Source organism: Polistes fuscatus, unplaced genomic scaffold (genome assembly GCF_010416935.1).
Source record: "Polistes fuscatus isolate 324 unplaced genomic scaffold, CU_Pfus_HIC Scaffold1, whole genome shotgun sequence".
In the NCBI taxonomy this organism is placed as follows: domain Eukaryota; kingdom Metazoa; phylum Arthropoda; class Insecta; order Hymenoptera; family Vespidae; genus Polistes; species Polistes fuscatus.
In genome coordinates, this window is record NW_025112997.1 from 9,623,080 (window position 1) to 9,650,202 (window position 27,123).

Below are 27,123 nucleotides of genomic sequence, written 5' to 3' on the forward strand. Positions count from 1 at the left end.
TTAAACATACTGGATAAAATAATTCTAATAAAAATAAAACTACTTATTGTTTTTTTTTTCTTTTATCAATTTTGTTTATCATTATGATTTTATTATAAGCTTAATTATATAAGTTTTTTTTCTTATTATAATTTTATTTTATAAATAATAACATTTTATTATATTTATTATTATCGTTTTATAACTGTGGCTAAAATTTTAGTTAAATTAAAAATTGTTATGCAAGTATAATACTTAAGGTACGTATTTAGGTATATTTACATATCTGAATAAATTGATTTTATTTTCTTGTCATTTTTGATTAACTTTTTAAATTAGATGATTTTACACGAGTCAAAAGTTCTGTCGGTAAATCGTCCAAAACCATTTCTCCCTTAGAAATTTTTTTCAGATAATTTAACACATCCTTCGTTGTGTTTATTGTTTGACGAAATTCCTCTAATTATTTAAATAAAAATTAAAAAGATTAATAAATAATTAAATATTAAAAAATATAGAAAAATATTCAAATCGAATTTCTATAGCAAATTATTGATAAACATTTTTACCAATTTCCGGATATTCGATTTGAGATGCAATTTTCGAAGATTCTGTTGTATCGGCTGATTTCATTTTCTTGAAAATTTTCTCATCTGTAATAAGTGTATCGATATTATTAAAAATTATACATAATATCTTGTAATTGGTGATATAAGCGAACAGGAGTTGATTTTATATGAAAAACTAAGTCAAAATATATAATAAAATTTGTTCATTTAAGAGAAAAAAAAAGTTAGTTTGAAAATGTGTTGTTACAGGACACTCTATATATAAATATAATAAAAATATTAACTTAATTTTATTTATAATAAATTAGTTATAAGTACAAAATTGTGTTTTTAACTTAATTACCATAAATTTGATTCTTCGGTAGAATTAATTCACTTCGTTTTACAAGAGTATCAATGTCTTTAACCCTTTGATTCGTTCTTTCAAGAAGAATTCTATTTAATTCTATACGTTTCATCAAATTTGTCAATTGAATCTGCAAAATTCAATCAACGAAAAGATAAAAACTAAATGCAAATAATTTATTAACCATTTTCGAACACCAAAATATCAATTTAATTATCACGACTTTATTACAAATTAGTATAAATATTAGTAAAATTGAACTTGAAATAAAACTTTGAATAGTTTGAGCAACTTATACACTTCAAAATCGAATTAACTGTTACGTAGCGCGCGAAATTTAAATTAAAAAAATTACACTTGCAGAAAATAATAAAATTAAGAATAATTTGTTATTTTAAATCACTTACATCTATTTCCATCGATTCATTCTTCGTTTTTACAAAAGTATTTCCCTCGATCGTATCTTCAACCGGAATTTTGTTTAAAAATGCAAAAGGTTCAATTGGATTTTCTTTTACTCTTTTCAAAGAATCTTGTAAATTTTTTGGCATTATTTTATCAACATCGCAAAATGAAAATGTAGATTTCGTAGAACCAAATAATTCTTCATAATTTCCTTTTTCAACAATAATTTTATCCAATGATTCAGAGGTTATCTTATTTTTTAAACTACAATAATTCTTTGTTATTAAAAATTTAATTATAAAAATATATGTATATGTGTATGCATAAATTAATTTTAGAATCGTTATTGATATTACCTAGTTTTATTTTTTGATTCCATATTGTATTAAAATCATTAATAACGCCTAAGAAAATAAAACATTCACCTCAATTAAACTAACTCTGAATTCGTATCTACGAAGATTAAATTCGTTTGATCAATAAATTTTCCTTCACTACAATAGTAAAAATAAGATACAATAACCTAATATATAAACTAATAATTAATTAGAATACTGTTTAATGTTAAATATCAGGAAAGCTATAAGTCAGGTTTTGCATTTATGCAAAATTGGATTTAAATTTTGTACAAGAATAAAACTTCGATTATAAATTAATCTCTGTAAACGAAAAAAGATGATATGAGATAAAATAACGACATATAATACGTAATATAGCTTGTTTCTTTTTTTTTAGTAACGCATATATAACCTACATTCTTATAAATACAGTAAAACGATATATTATACAATTGATGATGAAATTAGAGAATTATTTATAATCTAACGCTTACATGATTAGTTGTACTTACAAAAGTATTATTATTTTTAATAATATTATTATTATCGATATTATATTTTTATCATCAAAAAAGAATTTATCAAAGAAAAAAGAAATTAAAAAAAAAAGAAATAATTACTATAATAATACGATTACGAAGCAAATATATTAAATATAAAATGATACGATATAATTTTTATATTGTTGATTTCAGCGAATTAATAGATACATACACATACATACATACATGCGAATACAATAATTATTCGTTAGCTTTTATATCATTTGAAATAATATAAACATTTAACAAAAGATTGTTTCTCTTAAATGCTAACGATAATAAAATAATTAATAACAATCAGGACAAGTAACAAAAAGAATAATAATTAATTTAATTTTGATCATTTTTCAAATCGTCTTTGACTAAATATTTAATAAGAAAGAAGAAGAGAGCAACATTTTTAATAGATAATTGTAAATAAACAAAAAACTATCTTAATTATTATACACTATTGCTTGAATATCAGTCTTTTACATACGAAAAATAATGAAATGTGAATAGTATTTAATTACATTAGCATACGTCTTCTTTTAATATATAAAGAAAAAAGTAAATGATTTCAAGCATCATAAGCATGAATTTCCTTAAAATAATAATAAAAATATTAAATATGCCGCTGTTACTGCTGCTTCTGCATCTTCTCACAAATATAATATTTTGTCCTATCACTTGAACCTAATTATCAGACAACAAGAAAAAATTGCAAAATTAAATATATATATATATAATTTAACAATAGATTCGTCTCTATATTTATAATATCACAGTAATCTAGAAGTATATAAGTCTAGCATCTTCTGGATTTTGTTCCACAGGACAGTACGGGCATTTCAATCTAGAAATAAATTAGATTTGCTTTTATATAAAGTTATTTCAAAATCGATCCACTTTACCTTCTCGTTATGCTAACAACATACTTGTTCGCATTGGTGAGCTTATTTAATGCATCCCTTGATATTACATGACCACAAACTAATTTCATCGGTGGATTATTTTCTGTACTTTGTTGCCGAAGAATCGGACATGCAAAAACAGAATGATAACGGCTCTGTTTACCCAAATCTATTTCGATCTATATATTACAAACAAAAAGAAATGCAAAGATTAATTTTAATTAATATTTATTAAGCATAATACTGTTAATTAGATTTACCGGAAGTTCATCTTTACCGCTCCATATACCAGTTACTTGTCTTTGCTGCATGACCTGTTTAATATTGAGAAGAGCAGGAAGTGCGGTACATCCAGAATTGATACTATACAAAAAAAATATCTTTTCATCATCCTCATTGTTAGTTTTAAATTTGATCAACTTACCAGACTGAGAGCGGACTGTCAACACTTAGGCCTAATAATGTACATGCTTCTTTAGTAAAAACATCATGAATATCGAGCCATAAAGTAGGATCTAATAAGTGGCTATACGGAGATGATTCTATTCCATTAGGTAAATAAAGTAATGTTCCCATTAAAGCTTGTACTTCTTTTTCATGACGTCCAACAAACTGTGTAAGATTTTGACGGGCATACATTATCGCTTCTGTTTGTTTAGTAGGTCCTTGTTGTACAAGTCTTATGAAATGTAATCTATGTAACTTAAATTCTAGAGACGAATTCTGTAATGATAGAAATTCCTTTTATTCTAAAACTAATCTTTTCTACTTCTTATACATTGGCAATGGAATCGTATTGAAAAATTTACTTGTGCTAATAGGGCTTCTCTGTGTTTTTTAGCCCATTCAAGTGCAGGTTCTAAATTTCTTTGCTTCAAGCAATCAAGTATATAATTCAATTCTGTGAACGGTTCTTTCCTGCCTTCATCGGTTTTAATTCCTGCTTCCTAAAATATTTCTAACTATATCGTTTTCTTGCAAATTACTATTACATATTCAACAACATGAAAATAAACATGATTGTACTTAAGTATTGTGTTAAAAATTTTTGTATATGTAATCTACTTTCAACTTCATTGAGAATGTTTATAATTAATTAGATAAATATCATTTAATTATGAGATAAGATATGACAAGTATTTTAATATTGAAATAAAGAAACGTTTTCATATTTAATTAAAATTTAGAAATATGTTAAATGATATTAAATAATGAATAATAAGATGCCTCTTCAATTAAAAGTTATAAATTTACTGTTGCTAATTCATCTGCGATATCCAGCATTCCTTGACGGTAGAAGTGTTGACAGATAACTTGATTAAGAAGGTGAGATTTTTCTGGACCAGAAAACACATCTTCTCTACTCGTACTTGCAAAATCAGCAATGAAATTTCTATCGATAGCTTTTCCCACTTTAGATACTGTACTGTGTAAGTCTCGGTGATCGGTAGCCAAACGTTGTACTATATCACGAACCTTCGACATTGCCTGTTTCAATACTTGCACTTGACCTGGTGTTAATTCATGATCAGATGGTGCTAAGAAAAAGTAATATATTAATTCTTACATTTCAATATACATTTGTATAACCTTTAAATATATACAAACAAGTTTCAATACTAATTACTAAGATAACATTTTCAAGAGGTTATAAATCTGAAACATCATTTAAAAATATCATAGAAATTGAATTAAACTTCATTTTGTTAGTTTTCAATAATTAATTTTGATATACGATCTAACTATAGTTTTATAAAATTATACATAATTTATGCTGAATCACAACAACACAACGAATTTGTCTTGAGTCAAATCAAGGACATCATACACCATATATTATATAAAACGATAATTCTTACCTTCTTCTAATTCTTTTTTTAATGACTCGCTGTGATTTATTAAATCTCGTAAAACGGTATCCGCATGTTCGTTAATAGCACCAAATTTTAATAAAACTTTGTCAACTTCGCGTTCGACAGCATTACAAGCCTCCATTATTGTTTGTCTTCAATACACTCGTGTCATTAGTAAAGACAATACTGAATTTCGAATAAAAATACACGTTGGTCGAAGTACACTCTAGTGGTGAATTTTATAACTATAATATTAAAAGATGATTGGCTACAAAGAATTATGTATTTAATTTTGGTAATGTGGAGGTTAACTCGTCGATAAAAGTTGGCAATACTGATTAAATGCGATTACTTTCTTCCGGCTTCACAATATACAATATAATAGTAAGCTCACCAAATAAATCGCCATTTGTAAAAATTTCCTTGATCACTGAGCGTTGAGCAGCAAGAAACATCCTAGGGAACGATTGGAGTGGCTATATTTAAACAGTAAGAAGGTTATAAATTCTAAATACATATCAATATATATAATGATCGGCTAACATTTTTTGTTGATATGTTTTCCTGATTGAAATTCTTATTTAATTCAAATTATACATATTTAAATAAACATATGTCTAAAAACATTATTTTATAAGCGATTCCAAGATAATATTTAATATTGCTAAGATGATGTTAATGAACGTTGGATAGAATAGAATATTATTTATGATAATAAAAAATAGTTAAAATTATTCTTATATTATTATTATTATTATTATTTTGATTATTTTTATTGTTATTATTATTATTATTATTATATATTATTATTATTATTATTATTATTATTATTATTATTCATTAGTATTAGTATTACCGATGATGTATTATTTAATTTCCTAAGAAATTATTATACATACATGAGTATTGTAATAAGCAGTTGTGTAGAATATATTAATATATTTATTAAATTAATATTATTTCAACAATGCATATGTTTATCACAAACAAATATCACACAGGTCATGATACTTCGCTTCTAGGTAAAATATATCATGGAAGTAATAGAAGGTCAATATAATTTGGGAAATTATATTTATACTATCAGAGACTCTAAGGATGTACATGCTAAATTGAAAAGTGGTAATTCATCGATGCTTTTAAATTTATACAAAAATCTTACGATTTGGGATCGATCGATGCTTACACATAGACATCTTTAATTTCCAGATCCTGTTTTTATTACAGAGTATATTAAATTAAATGGTGATCATTTGGAATTTGAAGTACAAAATCAAAAAATACCAACAGGTTGGTACACACGTGTGTCCAATCATAAACAGTTTAACAATTATAATCAATGCTATATTATTTCTCTTAATAACTATGACTAACTTTATCTTTTAAGTAAATTTCGACTTAAAACGTTCTGATATTTTAATAGCATGCTCGATTTTAGATACTGGATTCATTTGGACAAAAAAAGCAACGTTATTGCTTATGGAGGAATACTATGCTAGAAAAGAAAAGTTTAGAGATTTTACGATAAAGAAGAAATTATTGTGGAAAGAAATAGCAGTTGTATTTGAAAAGAACAATTATTACGTTTCTCCAGAAAATTTAGATAAAAAATTTAGAAATTTAAAAAGAACTTACATTAAAATTCGCGATAACATTAAAAAATCACCTAATGAAAAGGATAGAATTACGTGGGAATATTACGAACATTTAAAAACTATTTTTGAAAAAGATTATAATATAAATAATTCTAGTACGATAAATAAAACTGTAGTTAAGACCGAAGGTGATGAAAAAATATTGAAAAGTATTGTTCATAATAAGAACTCGTTATCTGGAAAATCTGTGGAGGATAATAATTCTATTTTAATGTTGTCCGATCAATCAGATCACTATAACGATACTGAAGAAATATTTTGTGATGTAAAACCAATTAGTATACACAAAGAAGTTAAATTAAGGACGCAAAGAAAGAGACAAGCAAAAACTTTTAGAGAAGAACGTCTTAGTTTAGAACAAGAAAAGGTTAAAGAGCTTAGACTTTTGCGAAAGGCTATAGAACATAATAATGAAATACAGAAAGAGCGTAATCAATTATTCTCATCTCTTATAATGAATATATCATATGAATCATTAAACGAATGTAAATTTGGATCTTCTTACGAGAAAACATAAATAATATGAATTTATATTCTGAACAGGGTATCAAATGTGAGTAAGAATAAGTTATTATAAAAGTATGTCCTTAAGAGATAATTTTCATTATTAATAAATTTAAATTCGATCAAAATGGAACCAAAGCAGTCAGATTCGACCTAATATATTTATAAAATCTAGCAAAATTGATCTAATCTATTAACTAAAGATATATATGTCTATAAAGAAAAATGTATATAATAGATTTGTTTAATAATAAAGAACATACATTTTGATAATTACTACACGTTTGTGATAATAATAAAAAAAAATAAAAGGTCATGAATAATTCATTAGCAATTCATCAAGAAAATTCAATTCAATCTATTTCGTCAATCATATTCTTATAACTCTGTTCGATTTAATTTTTTAAATGAAAATTATTTAAATGCACATCAATACAATATTGGCAGTATATATATATATATATACATGATACAACAATAAAAAATAATACCATCAATTTGTTGTCTTTGAGCGCTAAATGTAGAACTTTGATAATCACATTTTTATAGAATTATTTAATACTACAATTTATAATGTGAGCGAGTGTAAATGGAAATTCAAAGATAAGAATCTATGCGATATACAGGGTGTCCCAGCTAAAGGAAATCACCTAAATATTTTCTTTGTTTTTTATTATACGACAAATTTTTATGGTATACTTTGAATGGTTTAGAAAGAGACATGTTATGAAAAAAATGTTTTTTTAAGTAATTTTTTTATGAATTTTTTCAAGGTCATCGGTATTTTTTATCCTATAAGAATATATTTTTTTTATATTGTTAAATTGATCTTTGTTCAAATTCTATTGTTCAAATGATCTTAAACACCAAAAATGTGATAAAATTGTAAGACACTGCTAAGATAGTATAATATTTATAACTTACTGTTTATGCTATAAATGCTCAAAGTGATGTCCATTAACAGTAATAAAATTTCTGAAATGAACAATTACAGCTTTTATTCTTTTAATTGTTTCTGGTCTTATAAAGACACAAGCATTAATTATACCATTCTTCATATTCTCTTGAGTAATAGGTCATTGTTGGTTAACTTCTTTCAATCTTTTCCAAAGAAAAAAATCTAATGGAGTTAGATTAGGTGAACACGCTGACTAAATTACGGACCCATTACATCCAATGCAACAATTTGAATATTTTCTATTTAATGTCCGAATAGCTGTTCGTGAATAATGAGCTAGACCATTATATTGATATCACATAGTTGCACGAGTAATCAGTGGTACATCTTGCAACAATTAGTCTATATCATCCATAATTTTATGGATATATAGATTCTAAGATTTTATTGATTTTATAATAGTATTAATGCCAAAGGACATGTATTGTTTTTACTCGCTATTAGGGATACTATAAAAAAAATATATGCTTATATGATAAAAAATATCAATGATCTTGAAAAAATTCATAAAAAAATGACATAAAAAAAACTTTTTTGTTCATAACATACCTCTTTTTAAACCATTCAAAGTATACTATAAAAGTTTGTCGTATAATAAAAAACAATGAAAATATTTAGGTGGCCTCTTTTAGCTGGGACATTCTGTATAAATATATATATCTTACAATTAATTGAAAAGAAGTTTTTTTTGTTATGAATATGCCACTTGTTATTCGTGCCATAAATCACCTAAGAATATTTGTACACAAATATTTAAACTTAAAAATAATAACGTATAATCAATTTCATATCAATAAATACAAGCATATTTTGCCTATATATAACAGAGTACTCCTAGTTTCTCGGAATATACATATTCAGTTAAGTAATTAATACGTTTATATATATATACAAAGAACAAATTTTCATATTACATCAATTATTTATACGTTTTATTATTCAAGCGGTGTACCCTAAAATAAAACGAAACAATTTAGATTAGAATTAAAAAATTTTGTTGAACCATTAGTAAAGTACGAACTACAAAACCTAATAATTATATATGCTATTTAAACTACTTATTTGCCTAATCGATTAACTCTACAAACAAGTTCCATTGTTCATATCATTTATTATCGAATGGTTATAAAAACTATTCTCAATTAGTAGCGTTAAGTTTAATTATTAACCATTTGCATTATAATTTAACATATTCAGTATTAACATACTTGACATACATGCCTTATGTTTGGCATGTAAGATCCACAATGAGTTGGACCTGTGTTTCTCATGTTTGAATCGTAATAAGTATCACGAGTCCCATAGGTTATTATATTGCAAGCAGTTAATTTATTTTAATTATAAATAGTTAAGCATCAACTAAGCAGTTTAAAATTTTTTCTAATTTTAAAACTAGAATTAATCGTTTAGGCCTTTGAATGATTTGATAATAAATAGAACTAAAGATTATTATACAAAACATACTAACCCATTCTTGAGCCATCATAAGTATTGTCTTATTAGATAATTTAGGTCCAATTAATGGGTTCATTTGTGCCATATAACAACATAACCAGCTACAATAATCAAATATTATTATCAATATTAATAAATAATTTCGATTAAGATATCAAATAATACTTACAACAACCAACAAGTAAATGCTGTTAATATAAGAACAACTTGTAAGATTCTAAAAAGGAAAAAGAAAATGAGCACATAATAATTAATTTATTAATAATTGAAAAGGAACAAAATGTTTTTGATTTATTTTTTTTTTTTAATTAGAAAAAATTTATTTGACAGATAGTGGGATGGGCACTTTAAAATATTTGTATGTTAAAACATACCCACGATTTGGTCCAGTAGGCACAAAACACGGGAATGCAATCCCAACTGCTCCCCATAAAATGGTAAATATTAATACTGGTGCTATGGATGCTGCCATTTCTCGATATTTTTAAATTCTTTAAAAAGAAACAAGTAGAATATATCGAAGAAATTTACGAACTTCAACCACAGCGGATTTGCTTCTCAGGTGTGTGTAGTAATCACATGAGTAAAAATATCGATACTAATCGATTTGGTGTTTCAAGTGTCATGTGATTGTTTCTTTCGATTGGATTCGATATACCGCGAATTTCAAATCATATGTATAAAATACATTTATATTATTAATAATAATAAATATTAATAATAAGTATACAAGCGCGCGCTACTCTTACATGTAAAAATTAGGAAAAAATTGATAATGTTATATACATTTTTATATTATTTGTTGTTTTGTGTTTAGTGCTTCATCTTTGACTGATACTTTGCTGTTTGAGATGTGAATATCTTTTGTGATATACAGGGTGCTACATAAATTAATTGACAAAAATGCATTATTATTTTTAATAGATTTATTTTTACAAACATTAGACCGTATACATAATATTTCAATTATTTTTTTATTTTAATTCAACTTTACAAGATCACTTACAAAATAAATAAAAAAGAGACAAAAGAACAAGATAATTAAAAATTAAAAAAAATTAGACTACTTTATTTTATGCGGCTATTAAATATCGTTTCCAACAATAATTTTAAAAGTCGCATTTTTAAAAAAATTCCATTTCTTTTGTATTTATTTTAAAATAAAGAGTTCTTTTAAAAAATAATTTTTTTTGTTAAATACTATAAAAGGAAAAGAAAAAAGATTCTTAAGTAATACGATACTTGTAAAGATCATCGTATAGATCGTTCTATTTTATTTTTTTTAATTTAATCGAGACTTTCGTTGATTCCAAACAAATACTAAATTTTCGATTACGAAAATTATGCTAGCTAGAACAGCTGCGAAACATGGTATCAAGAAAAATTTAGACACTTGCTCCATTTCAATCGGATCTGGTTGCTTCCAATCCAAATCTATTTTTTTATTCGCTTCTACTTGCTTTTTCAATCGATTTATTAAACCAATCTCGAGTAATTTTATGACTCTAATAAATAATATAATATGATATTATTAATGTCTATACCGTATATTAACATCAACTCAATAAATAAATAATGAAATATATATATACACATTTATTTTTATATACTATGCTAACATGTTGAATGCCACGCTCATTTTACAATACTTGCACGTTACGTCAAGTCGAATTTGTTATTATGCATTACATTTTATATTGAAATATTATTTAAAATAGATAAGGTAAAAGTAATGTAATCATGTGAACGTATTTATTTTATTGGGAGTCACCGATAATCCACGCAGCGCCACGAATAAATTTAGTGCCGGACACCGGTGACTCCCATGGCATTCAATGTGCAATATAAGGATGATTCTGGAAATTGGTATGATTTATTGCTGTTTTCCTAAATAAAAACAGAAAAAAATAATAGAGGAAAAGACCATATGCCATATTGCGTCTTAAATTTCTATGATCTTATTTGTTGCGTGAATGTACCGATGCATCTGATAGGTGCAATTGCATTTTATTTTTTAATGAAACTCAATGTTTTTTTTTATTCTGCGTGTAAAGGTATTAACCCAAGATTATCAAAATATCAATACTTTACAAGATGTTTGACATTTTGACAAAGAAAATTGAGTTCCATTAGAAAATAAAGTATAATTAGGAAATGTATTATGTAATAAGAAGTTAAGACGTATTATGTCATATGATTTTTTCCTATTTTTTATTTAAAAAATGACACGTCCCAATTTCCAGAATTATCCTGCATATTGTATTATATTAAAAATAATATATAATTATTGTTCACATATATGTGCCAATTAGAAATAGTATACTTAAATTTACCCCATATCTATCGTCCTTTTATATTTGAATTTTTTACTTATTCCGGATGCAACCCATGTTTCATAATAAACTTGCCCTATAGGTTTCAATTGACAAATACAATTTTCTTTTGTGTTATGCACATCTTCGGCAAAGAACATAACATAATCGTTAAAACATGCTTTTTCATACATTTCTTCATCTGTCTCAACAATAAGAAGTCGATTGCTTTTCCATAATTCTTTTAAAACTACATTCTTTATCTAAAATTGAATTACTCTCTATAAAAAGGATTATGTACGTTCGTAAAAATATCATGTAATTTCACTTTTAATATTTTAAAAGTGGAAATATTAACTTACCTTAAATGATATATAAGGAACAGATCCGTTTACGAGAACGATGTTGTAATTCGTTTCATTTTTCAAAGATACAAGATCATCGAATGTCGGTAAATCTACTATTTTCATTGTCATGTAAGCAAATACGAGCGCGGAGAAAGCTATATGCATGATAGTGCAAAACATACTGAGGGATAATTCTATTATTCGTGATCTTCCCTCAAATTCTTCCGGAATACAACCTGTAAAATATATTTTAATGAACCCGAAGGAAAATTTTCAATATCAAATTTCAAAAGAAAAAGAAGTATTCGATAATTAATCCTTAGCGCGTATTAGGGGTCAATTTGATCCAAAATCTTTCTTTGTACTTGAATAACGTTAAGCAATTTCAAATACATTTTCCGACGTTTATATTTTTTTCTTTTTGCAAATCTGAATACACAGACTTAAAACTTAATCAATTGATTACAAAAAGTATCTTTACTTTTTTTTTTTTTCAAAAAGTGCATAGTTGCCAAAATATTCAACCATGTATGTGTTACGGACCATTTGGGAAATCCAAAATTATGAACACTGCGTAGGCATTATTCTTAATGGCAGGCGTTTTTAAGCAATGTAGGAAACAAAAGAATTGTTATGGATTTTTCCTAGGCATTATATAATACATAATACTTTGATATCCTATAGAATATCAAATTACTATTAGGCCAGTCAACGCGGGCAAAACATCGACATTTTTAGCTGGCAGCTTCAAAATTTGACCAACGGGTCAGTTGACGACGCTGAATCGAATGGTGCTAATTTTATTAAAATCAGCAACCGGCATCTCAGGGGGAAAAAGGGTAAAAAAGGTTAAAATATAGCCTTATCTTAGAATCTAGGCATTTAATCGAAAAAAGTTTCAAACAAAAGTTGTGAAGAATTGAAAAATACATAAAAAATGTTTAAAGTTTATCTTCGTATCTGCAAAAATAAGCGAGAAATATTGAAAAAAAATAATTGTAGAGTGGGGCGCAAAGTCCCGCCTCTCCATCGGCTTTTACACGCGAGCGGGCTAGTGTGCGTGCGAGCGTCCGTGTGTACTAATCATAAACGAAGGATCTCCGGCAATCTTCGGGACTCTCGGTCTTGAATGAAAGTGCGAGTGAAAGAACAAACCAATATTTCTCTCTTTTTATTTGTTCGTGCCATAACGAGTATTTTTGTTTTGGCAATCGATTGTTGAGCGTTCTGTATACGAGTGCGAGTGAGAAAATAAACTCATATTTCTCTTTTTATATTTTTTCTTTCGGTAGCGAGAATTTTACGTCTTGGCCATCGAGCATCGAGTGTTCTGTATACGAGTGCGAGTGAGAAAGAAAACCGATATTTCTCTTTTTCTATTTTTTCATTTGGTAGACAGAATTTTACATCTTGGCCATTAGTCCAGTCAACGGGGGCCGTTTTTCCGGAAATCTCAGGAAAGAAGGTGAAAACTTGATATAAGGGTAAATAGACGACGCTGAATCGAATGGTGCTAATTTTTTTAAAGTGGAAGGTGCCGTTTTTGAGAAAAAGGGTAAGATATAGCTTTATCTTAGAATCTAGGCATTTAATCGAAAAAAGTTTCAAACAAAAGTTGTAGAGAATTAAAATATACATAAAAAATGTTCTATGAGTTATCTTCGTATTTTCAAAAATAAGCGAATAAAATTGGATTGAAGATGGGAAAAAATTGTAAGAGTGGGGAAGCAAGTCCCGCCTCTCAGTCGGCTTTTACACGCGAGCGGGCTAGTGTGCGTGCGAGCGTCCGTGTGCACTAATCACAAACGAAGGATCTTCGGCAATCTTCGGGACTCTCGGTCTTGAATGAAAGTGCGAGTGAGAGAACAAACCAATATTTCTCTCTTTTTATTTATCATGCGATAACGAGTATTATTGTCCTTGGCCATCGATTGTTGAGCTTCTGATATTTCTCTTTTTATATTTTTTCTTTCGGTAGCAAGAATTTTACGTCTTGGCCATCGAGCGTCGAGCGTTTTGTATACGAGTGCGAGTGAGAAAGAAAACCGATATTTCTCTCTTTCTATTTTTTCTTTCGGTAGCCAGAATTTTACGTCTTGGCCATCGTGCGTCGAGCGTTTTGTATATCTATATATATCGGCGTATAAGCGCGGCATTTTTAAATCGAATCTTGATGCTTATGGCACGCCGTTTCTTTATTTATTGTCAAAAATAATGAACCTTGAGTAAAAAAAAAATAATTCATTTTAACAGAAACTATTATTATTTAGTTGAGAGTAAAAATAATGAATTAATTTTGTGTCTCGCCATAAAATTAATTAGAATAATTAATTGATATAAATTCTTTGCCTCACAAAAATTTATTTGTATATCAAATTGAATACGTATTCTCTTTAAGACGAAATTTAAAATTTAAATATTTTTCCTATTAAATTATGTATTTTATAAAATTTTTAATTACTGACTTTTTGTCTCGTAAAAATTTATTAGTGTATCAAATTAAATACATATTTGAAAAAGAAGAATTTTATATTTACACATAAAATTAATTCAAGATATAAGTGAAAGGATATTCTAAAAATGTGGAATTTATTTTTTGTCTATACATAATTTTAATTCATTTTTATTATGTTATAAGAAAACAGTAATGCATTCTGATTCATCTTCGAAGTCTTAAGAATTGTACGAAAAATTTGAGCTATTATCAAGTCGTGCGCTAGCGCAAGTAGTATTGTCTTCGCTTCTCGCATCGGTTATTAACGTTCAATTCTTCGTAGGGGAATTATTTTTTTTATAAGTTTTTCTATGCTTAGGTTATATAAATTATTTTTACATTTCCTAATTTCTAATTATATATAGAAAAAAATTAAAATTATTACAAAAAAATTAAAAGCAATAAATTTTTTTACATCTTGCACAAATAAAGGAAGATTTATTACTTAAATTACAAATTCATCCTGTAAATATCATCCTAAAAAATGTCTCGTTTCAGCACGTTAAAAATTAATTTTTGTTATTTATTGGATATTATTTAATTTATAATTAGTAATTTTATTACTCGCGTAATAATGTTGATTTTTTAATAAAATTTATATCGTTAGTGCAAAATTTGAAAAAAATCTGAGGTGGGAGTCACTGACCGTCTCCTTGTTAAGGATTGAAAAACTTATAAAAAAAATAATGCCCCCACAAAGAATCGAACGTTAATAACCAGCGCGAGAAGCGAAGACGTTACTACTTACGCTAACGCACCACTTGATAATAGCTCAATTTATTTCGTACAATTCTTAAGACTTCGAAGATGAATCAGAATGCATTACTGTTTTTTTATAACATAATAAAAATGAATTAAAATTATGTATAGACAGAAAATAAATTCCACGTTTTCATATATATCTTGAATTAATTTTATGTGTGGATATAAATTTCGTCTTAAAGAGAATACGTATTCAATTTGATATACAAATAAATTTTTGTGAGGCAAAGAATTTATATCAATTAATTATTCTAATTAATTTTATGGCGAGACACAAAATTAATTCATTATTTTTACTCTCAACTAAATAATAATAGTTTCTGTTAAAATGAATTATTTATTTTTTTACTCAAGGTTCATTATTTTTGACAATAAATAAAGAAATGGCGTGCTATAAGCATCAAGATTCGATTTAAAAACGCCGCCCTTATACGCCGATATATATAGATATACAAAACGCTCGACGCACGATGGCCAAGACGTAAAATTCTGGCTACCGAGTGAAAAAATAGAAAGAGAGAAATATCGGTTTTCTTTCTCACTCGCAATCGTATACAGAACGCTCGACGCTCGATGGCCAAGACGTAAAATTCTTGCTACCGAAAGAAAAAATATAAAAAAAGAAATATCAGAACGCTCAACAATCGATGGCCAAGGACAATAATACTCGTTATCGCATGATAAATAAAAAGAGAGAAATATTGGTTTGTTCTCTCACTCGCACTTTCATTCAAGACCGAGAGTCCCGAAGATTGCCGAAGATCCTTCGTTTGTGATTAGTGCACACAGACGCTCGCACGCACACTAGCCCGCTCGCGTGTAAAAGCCGACTGAGAGGCGGGACTTGCTTCCCCACTCTTACAATTATTTTCCCATCTTCAATCCAATTTTATTCGCTTATTTTTGAAAATACGAAGATAACTCATAGAACATTTTTTATGTATATTTTAATTCTCTACATCTTTTGTTTAAAACTTTTTTCGATTAAATGCCTAGATTCTAAGATAAAGTTATTTTTTACCCTTTTTTACCCTTTTTCTCAAAAACGGCACCATTCAGCTCAAAAAAATTAGAACCATTCGATTCAGCGTCGTCTATTTACCCTTATATCAAGTTTCCACCTTCTTTCCTGAGATATGAAGGAAACGGCCCGCGTTGACTGGACTAAAAACGGCCCCCGTTGACTGGACTATTGCCCAAAAACGCTTGCAATTGTGATCAATGCCTAGTCAGTGTTCATAATTCCGGATTTCCCAAATAGTTTGTAACATATGCATTTAATGATTCGTTACAGAAGTCTGCACATTAATAAGAGTTAAATTTACCTTGTTTGCATAACATAGCAAAGTTGTAGAAACAATGATCGAATAAATCTGCCTTTTCTTTGATTTCAATGTAATATGAGAACACCAATTGTGATATGTAACCGCATATAGTCAATACAAAATATGTTGCTGCAATGAAATACCAAACATTCCAATCGAATAAATACAGTACCCAACCGGAACTGTATGTAGGATCAAGCCGAAGGAAAAGTCGATGTCTATATGTTAAAAGTGAAAAGTAAATACATTTGTTGAGATACATACAATGTTAATTATATTAACACGATAAATGTCATTCAAGTTTTACATATTTTACGTATTTTGATGTATGGGCAACGATTCTAAGATTATATATATAGTCCAGTCAACGAGGGCCGTTTGCCGCGATTTCAGGAAAGAAGGTGGAAACTTATATAAGGGTAAATAGACGACGCTGAATCGAATGGTGCTAATTTTTTTGAGGTGGAAAGTGCCGTTTTTGAGAAAAAGGGTAAAAAAGAGTAAGATATGGCATTATCTTAGAATCTAGGCATTTAATCGAAAAAAGTTTCAAACAAAAGTTGTAGAGAATTAAAATATACAAAAAAATGTTCTATGAGTTATCTTCGTATTTTCAAAAATAAGCGAATAATATTGGATTGAAGATGGGAAAAAAATTGTAAGAGTGGGGAAGCAAGTATCGCCCCTCTGTCGGTTTTTACACGCGAGCGAGCTAGTGTACGTGCGAGCGTCCGTGTGCACTAATCACAAACGAAGGATCTTCGGCAATCTTCGGGACTCTCGGTCTTGAATGAAAGTGCGAGTGAGAGAACAAACCGATATTTCTCTCTTTTTATTTATCATGCGATAACGAGTATTTTTGTTTTGGCCATCGATTGTTGAGCGTTCTTTATACGAGTGCGAGTGAGAAAGAAAACCGATATTTCTCTCTTTCTATTTTTTCATTCGGTAGATAGAATTTTACATCTTGGCCATCGAGCGTCGAGCGGTCTGTATATCTATATATATCGGCGTATAAGCGCGGCGTTTTTAAATCGAATCTTGATGCTTATGGCAAGCCATTTCTTTATTTATTGTCAAAAATAATGGACCTTGAATAAAAAAAAAAATAATTCATTTTAGCAGAAACTATTATTATTTAGTGGAGAGTAAAAATAATGAATTAATTTTGTGTCTCGCCATAAAATTAATTAGAATAATTAATTGATATAAATTCTTTGCCTCACAAAAATTTATTTGTATATCAAATTAAATATATATTTGAAAAAAAAGAATTTTATATCCACACATAAAATTAATTCAAGATATATATGAAAGGATATTCTAAAAACGTGGAATTTATTTTTTGTCTATACATTATTTTTTATTCATTTCTATTATATTATAAGAAAACAGTAATGCATTCTAATTCATCTTCGAAGTATTAAGAATTGTACGAAATAAATTGAGCTATTATCAAGTCGTGCACTAGCGTAAGTAGTAACGTCTTCGCTTCTCGCGCTGGTTATTAAACGTTCGGTTCTTTGTGGGGGAATTATTTTTTTTATAAGTTTTTCTATCCTTAACAAGAAGACGGTCAGTTAGTCCCACCTCAGATTTTTTTCAAATTTTGCACTAACGATATAAATTTTATTAAAAAATCAACATTATTACGCGAGTAATAAAATTACTAATTATAAACTAAATAATATCCAATAAATAACAAAAATTAATTTTTAACGTGCCAAAACGAGACATTTTTTAGGATGATATTTACAGGATGAATTTGTAATTTAAGTAATAAATCTTCCTTTATTTGTGTAAGATGTAAAAAAATTTATTGCTTTTAATTTTTTTGTAATAATTTTAATTTTTTTCTATATATAATTAGAAATTAGGAAATGTAATAATAATTTATATAACCTAAGGATAAAAAAACTTATAAAAAAAATAATTCCCCCACGAAGAATCGAACGTTAATAACCGATGCGAGAAGCGAAGACGATACTACTTACGCTAGCGCACCACTTGATAATTGCTCACTTTTTTTCGTACAATTCTTAAGACTTCGAAGATGAATCAGAATGCATTACTGTTTTCTTATAACATAATAAAAATGAATTAAAATTATGTATAGACAGAAAATAAATTCCACGTTTTCATTTATATCTTGAAGTAATTTTATGTGTGGATATAAATTTCGTCTTAAAGAGAATACGTATTCAATTTGATATACAAATAAATTTTTGTGAGGCAAAGAATTTATATCAATTAATTATTCTAATTAATTTTATGGCGAGACACAAAATTAATTCATTATTTTTACTCTCAACTAAATAATAATAGTTTCTGTTAAAATGAATTATTTATTTTTTTACTCAAGGTTCATTATTTTTGACAATAAATAAAGAAACGGCGTGTCATAAGCATCAAGATTCGATTTAAAAATGCCGCGCTTATACGCAGATATATATAGATATACAGAACGCTCGACGCTCGATGGCCAAGATGTAAAATTCTGTCTACCAAATGAAAAAATAGAAAAAGAGAAATATCGGTTTTCTTTCTCACTCGCACTCGTATACAGAACGCTCGACGCTCGATGGCCAAAACAAAAATACTCGTTATCGCATGATAAATAAAAAGAGAGAAATATCGGTTTGTTCTCTCACTCGCACTTTCATTCAAGACCGAGAGTCCCGAAGATTGCCGAAGATCCTTCGTTTGTGATTAGTGCACACGGACGCTCGCACGTACACTAGCTCGCTCGCGTGTAAAAACCGACAGAGGGGCGATACTTGCTTCCCCACTCTTACAATTTTTTTCCCATCTTCAATCCAATATTATTCGCTTATTTTTGAAAATACGAAGATAACTCATAGAACATTTTTTTGTATATTTTAATTCTCTACAACTTTTGTTTGAAACTTTTTTCGATTAAATGCCTAGATTCTAAGATAATGCCATATCTTACTCTTTTTTACCCTTTTTCTCAAAAACGGCACTTTCCACCTCAAAAAAATTAGCACCATTCGATTCAGCGTCGTCTATTTACCTTTATATAAGTTTCCACCTTCTTTCCTGAAATCGCGGCAAACGGCCCTCGTTGACTGGACTATATATACAATCTTAGAATCGTTGCCCATACATCAAAATACGTAAAATATGTAAAACTTGAATGACATTTATCGTGTTAATATAATTAACATTGTATGTATCTCAACAAATGTATTTACTTTTCACTTTTAACATATAGACATCGACTTTTCCTTCGGCTTGATCCTACATACAGTTCCGGTTGGGTACTGTATTTATTCGATTGGAATGTTTGGTATTTCATTGCAGCAACATATTTTGTATTGACTATATGCGGTTACATATCACAATTGGTGTTCTCATATTACATTGAAATCAAACAAAAGGCAGATTTATTCGATCATTGTTTCTACAACTTTGCTATGTTATGCAAACAAGGTAAATTTAACTCTTATTAATGTGCAGACTTCTGTAACGAATCATTAAATGCATATGTTACAAACTATTTGGGAAATCCGGAATTATGAACACTGACTAGGCATTGATCACAATTGCAAGCGTTTTTGGGCAATAGTCCAGTCAACGGGGGCCGTTTTTAGTCCAGTCAACGCGGGCCGTTTCCTTCATATCTCAGGAAAGAAGGTGGAAACTTGATATAAGGGTAAATAGACGACGCTGAATCGAATGGTGCTAATTTTTTTAAAGTGGAAGGTGCCGTTTTTGAGAAAAAGGGTAAGATATAGCTTTATCTTAGAATCTAGGCATTTAATCGAAAAAAGTTTCAAACAAAAGTTGTAGAGAATTAAAATATACAAAAAAATGTTCTATGAGTTATCTTCGTATTTTCAAAAATAAGCGAATAATATTGGATTGAAGATGGGAAAAAAATTGTAAGAGTGGGGAAGCAAGTATCGCCCCTCTGTCGGTTTTTACACGCGAGCGAGCTAGTGTACGTGCGAGCGTCCGTGTGCACTAATCACAAACGAAGGATCTTCGGCAATCTTCGGGACTCTCGGTCTTGAATGAAAGTGCGAGTGAGAGAACAAACCAATATTTCTCTCTTTTTATTTATCATGCGATAACGAGTATTTTTGTTTTGGCCATCGAGCGTCGAGCGTTCTGTATACGAGTGCGAGTGAGAAAGAAAACCGATATTTCTCTTTTTCTATTTTTTCATTTGGTAGACAGAATTTTACATCTTGGCCATCGAGCGTCGAGCGTTCTGTATATCTATATATATCTGCGTATAAGCGCGGCATTTTTAAATCGAATCTTGATGCTTATGACACGCCGTTTCTTTATTTATTGTCAAAAATAATGAACCTTGAGTAAAAAAAAAAATAATTCATTTTAACAGAAACTATTATTATTTAGTTGAGAGTAAAAATAATGAATTAATTTTGTGTCTCGCCATAAAATTAATTAGAATAATTAATTGATATAAATTCTTTGCCTCACAAAAATTTATTTGTATATCAAATTGAATACGTATTCTCTTTAAGACGAAATTTATATCCACACATAAAATTACTTCAAGATATAAATGAAAACGTGGAATTTATTTTCTGTCTATACATAATTTTAATTCATTTTTATTATGTTATAAGAAAACAGTAATGCATTCTGATTCATCTTCGAAGTCTTAAGAATTGTACGAAAAAAAGTGAGCAATTATCAAGTGGTGCGCTAGCGTAAGTAGTATCGTCTTCGCTTCTCGCATCGGTTATTAACGTTCGATTCTTCGTGGGGGAATTATTTTTTTTATAAGTTTTTCTATCCTTAGGTTATATAAATTATTATTACATTTCCAAATTTCTAATTATATATAGAAAAAAATTAAAATTATTACAAAAAAATTAAAAGCAATAAATTTTTTTACATCTTACACAAATAAAGGAAGATTTATTACTTAAATTACAAATTCATCCTGTAAATATCATCCTAAAAAATGTCTCGTTTTGGCACGTTAAAAATTAATTTTTGTTATTTATTGGATATTATTTAGTTTATAATTAGTAATTTTATTACTCGCGTAATAATGTTGATTTTTTAATAAAATTTATATCGTTAGTGCAAAATTTGAAAAAAATCTGAGGTGGGACTAACTGACCGTCTTCTTGTTAAGGATAGAAAAACTTATAAAAAAAATAATTCCCCCACAAAGAACCGAACGTTAATAACCAGCGCGAGAAGCGAAGACGTTACTACTTACGCTAGTGCACGACTTGATAATAGCTCAATTTATTTCGTACAATTCTTAATACTTCGAAGATGAATTAGAATGCATTACTGTTTTCTTATAATATAATAGAAATGAATAAAAAATAATGTATAGACAAAAAATAAATTCCACGTTTTTAGAATATCCTTTCATATATATCTTGAATTAATTTTATGTGTGGATATAAAATTCTTCTTTTTCAAATATATATTTAATTTGATATACAAATAAATTTTTGTGAGGCAAAGAATTTATATCAATTAATTATTCTAATTAATTTTATGGCGAGACACAAAATTAATTCATTATTTTTACTCTCAACTAAATAATAATAGTTTCTGTTAAAATGAATTATTTTTTTTTTTACTCAAGGTTCATTATTTTTGACAATAAATAAAGAAACGGCGTGTCATAAGCATCAAGATTCGATTTAAAAATGCCGCGCTTATACGCAGATATATATAGATATACAGAACGCTCGACGCTCGATGGCCAAGATGTAAAATTCTGTCTACCAAATGAAAAAATAGAAAAAGAGAAATATCGGTTTTCTTTCTCACTCGCACTCGTATACAGAACGCTCGACGCTCGATGGCCAAAACAAAAATACTCGTTATCGCATGATAAATAAAAAGAGAGAAATATTGGTTTGTTCTCTCACTCGTTCTCTCACTCGCACACGACGCTCGCACGTACACACGGAGCTCGCTCGCGTTAAAAGCCGACTGAGAGGCGGGACTTGCTTCCCCACTCTTACAATTATTTTCCCATCTTTAATCCAATTTATTTGCTTATTTTTGAAAATACGAAGATAACTCATAGAACATTTTTTGTATATTTTAATTCTCTACAACTTTTGTTTGAAACTTTTTTCGATTAAATGCCTAGATTCTAAGATAAAGCTATATCTTACCCTTTTTCTCAAAAACGGCACCTTCCACTTTAAAAAAATTAGCACCATTCGATTCAGCGTCGTCTATTTACCCTTATATCAAGTTTCCACCTTCTTTTCTGAAATCGCGGCAAACGGCCCTCGTTGACTGGACTAATAAGACAATATTGTAACGCCGGTTACGGGTAACCTACGTCGTCTGGTTGAAAGAATAAACGCTGGACATTGGTTGTGTTTGGGTTAAATCAAGGTTTATGAATTAACAGAGACCGATGTGGCCATCAACATGTTAATTAAGAGACATTTTATAAGCATCTACATGACTCTAAAAAATATTCTGATACTATAATATGCCAAATATTTTTGCTTCATATTACGGTTGTTTATAAAGCAATCGTTTTGATTATTTCTTTTTCTTTTTTAGCAATAGGTCATTCATTAATCTTAATAAACGCATATAATTTATTTTACTAATTTACATGTATTGCATGATAAAAATTATTATATGAAATAAAACCACATTTTTGACTCACCAAAATATTCTGACAATATGCATTTAATATGATGTAATATTTAACAAATAATTTTAATACCTCATAGCGTAACCATTTTGTTTTAGAAAATGTTTTAATATATTCATAATTGGTCATGAAATTGGTTACACTATAATATTCGAATATTTTGATGGGTAATTGTAATTTTAATTTTAGAAACATTTCAAAAATAGTTATATGTATTGAATTGCTCGGAAAAGTTTCTGCCGATTTTGATAAATATTATGCATATAATAAATCAAAATATTACGTACGGTGTAGTCCAGAGAGCAGGTGTAAATTTAGCAGCCGCGACTCGATTAGAATACATCCCTATTTTCGGTACTACATCGGTTTTATTTTCTTGTAGTAAACCTAACAAACCTTGATAAGTAATAATACCTTTTTCATTAATGGTATAAGTACCTACAGTAGTTACATCCGAACGTATTGTTTTCAATCTGAAAAAAATGAATGTTTTTGTATAGAATAATATCTCATATTAGGAAAACATTTATGAAATAATTCTTTATGCATTGACATTTACGTAAAATTTAAAGATTCAGCGAGTAAATTCCATATGTCTGCGGCAAGCCCACTGATCTTAGTATCATTGTCGCTGTAAGACACTATATTTGATTCCTGTAGTAAAGATAAATACAAATATTATTCGATTATTATTGAATATTATTTTTTAAATAACTCCAAATCAAATCAAATTTAAGAAGATGAAATAAAATCAAATTGATCATTCAAAATAATTAAAAAAAAATATTTTTTTAAATTTTTAATTAAATAAAAATATTCTACGTTTATTTACTTCAAAGTAAGTAAATTGAATTATTTCTTTATGAAAATTATGCGTCTCGATTTTGCGTTTTTTCGACAATACTTCTTGATGAATCATCCAATAACGATTAATGCTAAATATGGGTACAAAGGCACCAAGATTTTTGTTCCATATTACACCACCGATTGTTAGAGAGAATGCGAATAAATCTTGAATAGTTGCTATCAATAATATACATTTCATAGTGAAAGAGGAAGAAAAAGTACTTCACGAGGCGGATAGTAACTAAATGCATAGGACAAAATTCATGTTTCTCGATGAAAAAGTGAAGATTCCTTAAAAAGTTAAGAAGTCGCGTGTTATTTCATCATTTAGCATGTTTGCATGGTATGATATTTAGGTTAGACATTTCAATAGTGATTCGTTATCTAATTGTTTTTTTTCTACAGATTAGAACGCGCACATGTGAACAGAAATTATAATAAGGATTGGTCTTTTAACGCGACCGAGTTTCTATTTCCATTAGTCATATGTTATTCTTTCGTGTTGTTTATCGTATACCCAAGTAATAATACGCTTAATAATAATGTTTGTATGTAATAGAGTAAAAATGAAAGATCAATTTCAATTGAAATGAAAAAAGAAAAAAAAGAAAAAGGAAATGTCAGTACGTTTATAAGATTTAAAAAGTTTAATCTTATTTGGTGTGTACGTTAAGTGTTTTTATTAAATAAACAATGGATTAAGTGTATACAAGAATTAAAGGTCATATTTTTTTAAAAGGTTTAATTTCGTTTAATGTGCATTAAAAGATTTTTATAAACAGACAATAAAATTATACAAGGTAATAAAAAAAAGTGCCATCATGTTAAAGGCTTATAGTTACACATGTTACAATATTACATGTGTATATGTTACCGTTAAAATTTATAATTAAGTTAATTCATGAAATAACTAGACATTTTACGGAAAGCATATAAAAAGAATTTTATAATATACTTTAATTAGTTGAAGTATGTAATTCTGCCTTTTATCATATTTAACACGTTCCGTGCCGTACCTTTTTTAAAGACTTTCCGATCAGGCCGCGTGGGACGTATACGACCTATACTTTTACAATTAAATAAACTTGTTTGTGACGTATGCCTTACAATTTTTCATTAGTACAAAATTATATTAGCAAGGAAAAGGTGTAGATTTTAATATGCATTACACAAAAAAGCAATTCATTCAATTTTTAAAGAATTATTTTAGCAAACAAATGGTAGAACATTTACTCTATTAGACGAGTTGCAAGCTCTTAAGTAACCATTTTAATAAAGTCTAAATAAATAAAAAATAAAGCGTTTTCTATACTTGAAATATGTTTAATATTATTATTTTGCAAATCTGCTTACAATTACAAAGGAATATTGCGGTGCACTTTATTGAAACATGGCAAACATAAATGGAATTTATCCGAATAACTGTCACAAAATATTATAATTTTTATAATATAATTTCTTGTTGATTTTGAGCCAAACATTTTAATATTATTTTCATAACAAATTTTACAACGTTTTCGTACTAAATTGAATTTGCTCTCTTTTTTTTTTTTAATTTCATACTGAATTTTCTTCGATACTATGGGTAAGGGTAAGGAATTATTATCTTTTTATGACATGAGATGCATAGATGAGAGAATTGTGTTCTAAATTTAACACTTGATATTTTATTGTGTGTGACACTATTATATATTATCCACACATTTATGAAAGCTGTATTAAAAAAAGTTTGAATATAATTGTTTTATACCATTTAAGAGCTTTACGCAAAGGAGTACATTACGACGACAATTGATCGGAAACATTTACGTAGAATTTTCCTTCATTATAATCAACAACAATTTTTGATTTTACACAATTATATCCTTTTTTCCGTATAAAGGAGGTTGAAAAGATGATCGTTACGTGGCTATAATAAACGCAGCATACATGATATTAAGATGCCTATATTTGACTCTACAATAAATTTTTTAAAAATTCTTCTTTTTTCAATGAGAATTCCAAGCGATCTCATATACGACCCACGTGGTATGGAACGTATTAAACATGTCAGTGTTACGGACCATTTGGGAAATCCGGAATTATGAACACTGCGTAGGCATTATTTACAATAGCAGGCATTTTTGAGCAATGGAGGAATTGTATTTATATTTCTCACATTTCCTAGAAATTCTTGAGAATGACAAATGAGGAACCGGTGAAGTAAAAAACCAGATATAAAATATTTCGTTCTAAACCCGCTTATCTTCCGACATGATAAGGAACAAAAGATACAGATTTTTTATGGTAATCTCTATGAATATCTGTTTAAACATAATATAATCTTCTACTACGATAAGTAACAATAGACCCTACATAATAACACACCGGCATAAGGTAAGTTTCAATTTCTACAAATGCGCATATAGTATAGCGGTGCGCATAGTCTCATAAACCCGCGCATAAAAACCCGCACATAAAAATTTTCTGAGCAATCAAGGTGTTTAATTAGTTAAAAAAAATATTTGTTTTTTAATATGCTCTTCGAATGATTTTCAATAGAATACAGGTATAAAACATTTTGTTCTAAACCCGTTTATCTTCCGATACGATAGGGAAGAAAAGATACAGATTTTCTGTGAAAATCTCTATGAATATTGGTCTAAACGTAATATAATCTTCTCCTACGATAAGTGGGCCCTACATAATAGCGATCAGCCGATCACTTGTGTGGTGTGTGTGTGTGTATGTTGGGAGCGGGGTGTGGGTTGTTTGTGGGGGGGAGGGTGCGTATGCTGTGTGTGCCTGTTGCCTGATAATGTATTCTTTTCAATATTGCCTAAGTAGCATTTGGTGTTCTATGGAATGTCTAAGTATTATGTTCAATGTTTAGGAAAAGTCCTTGCAAATTC

At 28.3% G+C, this 27,123-nt stretch overlaps 5 protein-coding genes across 10 annotated transcripts; 1 reads left to right on the plus strand and 4 right to left on the minus strand.

Moving 5' to 3' along the window:
- Nucleotides 1-190: 190 nt before the first annotated feature.
- Nucleotides 191-1,609, minus strand: LOC122515214. The gene is made up of 4 exons (XM_043632480.1): nucleotides 1,302-1,609; nucleotides 892-1,024; nucleotides 549-632; nucleotides 191-438 (listed from the first exon to the last, which is right to left on the minus strand). Exons 1-4 carry the CDS (start codon nucleotides 1,443-1,445, stop codon nucleotides 302-304), a joined length of 498 nt encoding a protein of 165 aa, XP_043488415.1. The 5' UTR covers nucleotides 1,446-1,609; the 3' UTR covers nucleotides 191-301.
- Nucleotides 1,610-2,564: 955 nt separating this feature from the next.
- LOC122515225 (E3 ubiquitin-protein ligase RMND5A) lies at nucleotides 2,565-5,167 on the minus strand. 2 transcript variants are annotated; one of them, XM_043632500.1, is made up of 7 exons: nucleotides 4,932-5,167; nucleotides 4,327-4,610; nucleotides 3,882-4,019; nucleotides 3,497-3,795; nucleotides 3,333-3,435; nucleotides 3,097-3,251; nucleotides 2,565-3,014 (listed from the first exon to the last, which is right to left on the minus strand). In XM_043632500.1, exons 1-7 carry the CDS (start codon nucleotides 5,065-5,067, stop codon nucleotides 2,951-2,953), a joined length of 1,179 nt encoding a protein of 392 aa, XP_043488435.1. In that variant the 5' UTR covers nucleotides 5,068-5,167; the 3' UTR covers nucleotides 2,565-2,950. The 2 variants fall into 2 exon arrangements, with proteins under 2 accessions (XP_043488435.1, XP_043488427.1); XM_043632492.1 differs by having other exon boundaries at nucleotides 3,073-3,251.
- Nucleotides 5,168-5,283: 116 nt separating this feature from the next.
- LOC122515238 lies at nucleotides 5,284-7,436 on the plus strand. Of its 5 annotated transcripts, none has more exons than XM_043632546.1 (4): nucleotides 5,284-5,414; nucleotides 5,927-6,047; nucleotides 6,153-6,215; nucleotides 6,364-7,436. In XM_043632546.1, exons 2-4 carry the CDS (start codon nucleotides 5,960-5,962, stop codon nucleotides 7,095-7,097), a joined length of 885 nt encoding a protein of 294 aa, XP_043488481.1. In that variant the 5' UTR covers nucleotides 5,284-5,414; nucleotides 5,927-5,959; the 3' UTR covers nucleotides 7,098-7,436. The 5 variants fall into 5 exon arrangements, with proteins under 5 accessions (XP_043488481.1, XP_043488473.1, XP_043488457.1 ...); XM_043632538.1 differs by having other exon boundaries at nucleotides 5,286-5,422; nucleotides 5,948-6,047; nucleotides 6,135-6,215; XM_043632522.1 differs by having other exon boundaries at nucleotides 5,287-5,422; nucleotides 6,135-6,215.
- A 1,358-nt stretch (nucleotides 7,437-8,794) lies between these two features.
- On the minus strand, nucleotides 8,795-10,094 carry LOC122515269 (V-type proton ATPase subunit e 2-like). The gene is made up of 4 exons (XM_043632558.1): nucleotides 9,872-10,094; nucleotides 9,667-9,714; nucleotides 9,511-9,598; nucleotides 8,795-8,995 (listed from the first exon to the last, which is right to left on the minus strand). The coding sequence occupies exons 1-4, from the start codon at nucleotides 9,967-9,969 to the stop codon at nucleotides 8,978-8,980; spliced, it is 252 nt and encodes an 83-aa protein (XP_043488493.1). The 5' UTR covers nucleotides 9,970-10,094; the 3' UTR covers nucleotides 8,795-8,977.
- A 650-nt stretch (nucleotides 10,095-10,744) lies between these two features.
- Nucleotides 10,745-16,811, minus strand: LOC122515333. Its single transcript, XM_043632653.1, has 4 exons — nucleotides 16,738-16,811; nucleotides 12,172-12,392; nucleotides 11,831-12,072; nucleotides 10,745-11,002 (listed from the first exon to the last, which is right to left on the minus strand). The coding sequence occupies exons 1-4, from the start codon at nucleotides 16,751-16,753 to the stop codon at nucleotides 10,780-10,782; spliced, it is 702 nt and encodes a 233-aa protein (XP_043488588.1). The 5' UTR covers nucleotides 16,754-16,811; the 3' UTR covers nucleotides 10,745-10,779.
- Between the last annotated feature and the right edge of the window lie 10,312 nt (nucleotides 16,812-27,123).